Consider the following 4,746-nt stretch of genomic DNA (forward strand, 5'->3'; position numbering starts at 1 on the left):
GCACAAGTGCTTTCCTGTAAGCAACCTAAAACCTGTACTTTCTTTGTTCATTACCAGTTTATTTAAGTTTTGTGCACTGACATATACAAAACATTTAAACACTTAAGTTATGAAAAATTTACAAAGTTATTTATTGCTTTTGAGGTTTTCTTGTTTCTTTTGTTTTGTTTTGCTGCACTTATTGTGGTTTTAGGAAGGTAGCAAACATAACAACAATGTGGGCGTGAAACCAGTTTCTTGCTTACCTAAAAACTTTAAAGCAGCAAGAACCTTTGAAATTCACTTTTATGTCACCTTTTCTTCTGACACAAGCATTTTTCCCTCAAGCAAGCTGCGCCCAAAGTCCTTGCAAAGTCCTTTGCTCTTATTGTATCCTAAAAACAGGGATTGCTTAACATGCACATGAGGGTAATTCCTTTTTTCTTTCTCAGGAACAGATTTAAGTTTGCAGTTAATTGTCTGGTGTGTATTATGGCATGTGCCATTGATAATCTTAGAACATGCACTGTTGCCTGCATGTTTGTCTAAGTCATACTAATTCATAGATATGTGACAGCTTTTGAGATCTAAAATATTTTTACTATCAATAACAGTTTGCACATTGGGTGCCTGTATCGACTGCAAGAGTTGTCAGTAATTTTAAATGACCTTTAAAAAGTCCACTTCATAACCATCTAACTGAGGGAGATTATTGATCAAGAGCAGAGCAAAGTTCATCAACAGTTGACTCTAACTTTCTGGCCAATCTTGGGCTTAGAGGCGGGGGATAGAATAAATGCAAGATGATACATATGCGCTTCAGTTCCTCGGAGAAGAAACCGGGGTCGGTTCAGAGTGTTTTAGCAGGCAGGAGAGCATTTTGCAAATATGTTTTCACTAAAATCTCCGTCCCTGATGCCGGTGACCCGCGCGGAGGCGCTGCTCGCTCTGAGCTGCCTGGCTGTCGTTCTCCTCGCATTCCTGCTGGTGCGCCAGTTCGTCAAGCAGAGGAGACCCCCTGGATTTCCTCCCGGTCCGTCTCCCATTCCTATTATAGGAAACATTTTTTCTCTCGCCACTGAGCCGCACGTCTTTCTCAAGAGGCAAAGCGAAGTACACGGGCAGGTAAGACTCAAACTCCCTGGAGCGCATTGCGCGGCGCGGCGCGCCGCTCGATAACCGTGCGGGGCAAGACCCTCCTCCGCGCTTTCGAGCGTGCACAGTCTTGGGATTAGCTATGAAACGAACAAAGGAGACTCGCCCTAACATTTGGCAGACCGGAGGATTTGATTGAAGCAGGACAGCTGACAAATCAGGAGTTCCGAGAAACGAAAATCTCCTCCCAAGAAGCCACATAGACGTCCTTTAAGCCATGCAGATTTTGTTAAATATTATTTGACAATGCATGTATATTTGCATAAGAAAATATACGTGCATTTTTGATGCGTGCATATTTGTTATATATGAATAACAACTAACAAAAACAAAAGAAAACAAGCTTGCATTTAGTGTGCAAAGTTATTGCAAATTTAGCCCTATTATTAAATATGTGTGACTGAAGGAGAAAAAAAAATGACTTCATGTTCCTGTTTCTTTTTCAGATTTTCAGTCTTGACCTGGGAGGCATAATGACAGTGGTATTAAATGGTTATGATTGTGTAAAAGAATGCCTTTATCACCAGAGTGAGGTTTTTGCTGATCGCCCTTCTCTGCCACTATTTCATAAAATGACCAAAATGGGTGGTAAGCTGCTGATTCATGCTTCTCATACACAAGTTCATAGAACGAGACAGTGGTTGGGTTCTGAATAATGCAACTTGTTTTGTTTTTATTTCTCACTTTGCAAAGGTCTTCTAAACTGTAAGTACGGGAAAGGCTGGATTGATCATCGCAAGCTGGCCTGCAACTCTTTCCGTTACTATGGCAGCAGCCAGAAACTGTTTGAGCGACGAATCACAGAAGAGTGCATGTTCTTAGTTGATTCAATTGACAAATACAAGGGAAAGCCCTTCAACCCAAAACACCTCGTAACCAACGCCGTGTCAAACATCACCAATCTGATCATCTTTGGCCAGCGTTTCACCTACGATGACAGCAACTTCCAGCATATGATTGAGATCTTCAGTGAGAACGTGGAGTTGGCTGTCAGCGGGTGGGCTCTCCTCTACAACGCCTTTCCTTGGATTGAATATCTGCCCTTTGGAAAACACCAGAAGCTGTTCCACAATGCTGCTGTGGTGTATGACTTCCTGCAGAAGGTTATAATGGGATTTTCCCAAGGCAGGGTGCCCCATGCACCGCGCCACTATGTCGATGCCTATTTGGACGAGTTGGAGCAGAACGCAGGAGATCCCAGGAGTTCTTTTACTTATGAGAACCTCATCTATTCTGTGGGGGAGCTCATTATCGCCGGCACAGAGACCACAACCAACACCCTGCGTTGGGCCATGCTGTACATGGCCCTCTACCCCAATATACAAGGTAAGTCTAAGATGAACCATCATTAAAACAAGTGGGTTTGATCAAAATGCATTTCTCTGTTTTGAACAAATGAGTAATTTTCCCTGTTTTGCCGTGCAAAGAGAGGGTGCACAAAGAGATCGACAGTGTGCTGACCAATGGGAGGCCACCTTCTCTCGAGGACAAGCACAGGATGCCCTATGTGGAGGCTGTTCTGCATGAGATCCTTCGCTTCTGCAACATTGTGCCTCTTGGTATTTTCCGTTCCACCTCCCAGGACACTAAAGTCAATGGCTACAAGATTCCTAAAGGAACCATGGTGATCACAAACCTCTACTCAGTGCACTTTGATGAGAAGTACTGGAGCGACCCAGGAGTCTTCTTACCAGAAAGGTTTCTGGACAGCAGTGGCAACTTCATAAGGCGTGAGGCCTTCCTTCCGTTCTCTTTAGGTCAGTGTTCTTGTGCTCTTCCTATGAAATAAAAACTGAGATTTTGTTAAAGAAACATTCAAATATGCCTTTTTATAAATTCTGATTTAAAAACGGTTTACTAACTACCTGAAACTATTAAACAGTAAATTACACCTAAAACGTTGTCACCATTTTACAATTTGGGGAAAATACTTAAGTGCCTCTTGTGAAATTTCCTCTGCTTATTAGCTTAAAACCAGGTAAAGGAAAAATAAAAAATGAATGAAAAGCATCTTTTAGGTTAGTTCTTACCTTCAATTTACTGTACTTGCCAGGTGCATGTTACACCTGGCAACCAACAACTTTTAGATTTGCATCACTCTTTTTACTTAAATTTCTTTTTTCTCTAAAACAAATCTTTATTTCGCTTGAAAGTCAGAATATTATTTTTAGAAAACAATAACTCAGTTTTTTTTAAACTTTTGTTCTATTTTGATTAGTCTTTAAAATTTGTTTAAATCTCAGTATTTTTTTTGTAATTTTGGGTTCAGTGGGATTATAATTTAACAATTGTTGGCTCAACAAAATTCAAAATTGAACTTCAATTACAAACCTTCAGTATTCTGCTCATCCTTCAGTCTAGTTAGTGAATACTCATTAAGTAAATGCTGCCTACTTTATGTGTACTTGTGCATCCAGCTTATATTATATATGTTCATGTCCACATGTGGAGAACTTTTTTTACATGTTGGACTCATTCTTTATCTCTGAAAACCTACATGATTCCCTTCTGTAATGTCTTTATGAACTTTAGTTTATTTGGACTTAAGGACATGGTAGCCACATGTTTCAGTTATTTCTACGTGAGCATGAGTTTAAATGAGCACATTTTGTATTTTCAGGGAGGCGTCACTGTGTGGGTGAGCAGCTGGCCCGCATGGAAATGTTCCTATTTTTCACCACATTGCTGCAGAGGTTTCATCTTCAGTTCCCTCCACGAACCATTCCAACTATAACTCCCCAATTTGGAATGACCCTACAGCCCAAACCTTACTCCATTTGTGCTATCCGCAGGCAGCAGAGGTTCCAATGCTCTGAAGGAACTCCTTACCACAAGTAGGTTCGTTGGCTGCAGTGCACAGAATCACCTGCGCATATTCATCTTTTAAAGGACTTTTGGTGATCCATATGCCCACTGACATCTTAACACAGTGCTATAGTTTATTCAAGTGCTATAGATATATTGTTTATAAGCACATATGCATGTTTGCACAGTACTTTTGAACAGCAGGGGAGGCACCAGGATCTGAATGGACATCCTGGGAGCACGGATGGGCTATCGATTTAATTCCCTGAGCTCCTGCAACCAGAAACAAAATACCTGTAAACCTTGGCGCAGCGGCGATGGTTTAGGTCAATGATTTATATTATGTACACCAATGATGGTTCATAGCAGTGATGTTGTAGGACAGCTTTGGGGAGATTAATGACACCAGGTATTCATACAGCATGTCTGGCCAAATGGGACTAATGGATTTTCCAAGAAAGTTCTGAACTGTGTATTGGAATTGGCTTTAGATCAAGATTTACGTCATCTGGACTGACTCTGAACCTTTCTCCAGGGATAGTGCTATGTGGAAAATCTTTCTCTTAGAAAGCAAATGCAACCCTGATGAATTTCTAGAAACTGACTTTGCAAGACTGGTTTCTGATAAATGGTGCTTATCAGTTTATATAAACAAAATAATATATTTTGTTTATATGTAACATGTTTGTTGTATTTTTGGAATCCTGGTAGTGTACATGTTCATTTTATTTTTTGTGTGTGTATTCATAAATTTGCCCTTCCTTTTCTTTCAAAAATGTTATTCTTAAATGCTATTTTTTCCCCAAA

At 40.4% G+C, this 4,746-nt stretch overlaps 1 protein-coding gene across 1 annotated transcript; it reads left to right on the forward strand.

The window, feature by feature from the left end:
• The first annotated feature begins 776 nt into the window (after window positions 1–776).
• On the forward strand, window positions 777–4,746 carry LOC129364044 (vitamin D 25-hydroxylase). Its single transcript, XM_055036438.1, has 5 exons — window positions 777–1,104; window positions 1,581–1,722; window positions 1,828–2,460; window positions 2,562–2,891; window positions 3,755–4,746. Exons 1-5 carry the CDS (start codon window positions 868–870, stop codon window positions 3,970–3,972), a joined length of 1,560 nt encoding a protein of 519 aa, XP_054892413.1. The 5' UTR covers window positions 777–867; the 3' UTR covers window positions 3,973–4,746.

Source organism: Poeciliopsis prolifica, unplaced genomic scaffold (genome assembly GCF_027474105.1).
Source record: "Poeciliopsis prolifica strain line A6 unplaced genomic scaffold, Auburn_PproV2 SCAFFOLD011, whole genome shotgun sequence".
In the NCBI taxonomy this organism is placed as follows: Eukaryota; Metazoa; Chordata; class Actinopteri; order Cyprinodontiformes; family Poeciliidae; genus Poeciliopsis; species Poeciliopsis prolifica.

Coding starts and splice junctions, on each gene's coding strand:
- LOC129364044 (XM_055036438.1), top strand. CDS start 868: ATGTTTTCACTAAAATCTCCGTCCCTGATGCCGGTGACCCGCGCGGAG. Junction 1,723..1,827: donor TAAAATGACCAAAATGGGTG/GTAAGCTGCTGA, acceptor CACTTTGCAAAG/GTCTTCTAAACTGTAAGTAC. Junction 2,892..3,754: donor CTTCCTTCCGTTCTCTTTAG/GTCAGTGTTCTT, acceptor TTGTATTTTCAG/GGAGGCGTCACTGTGTGGGT.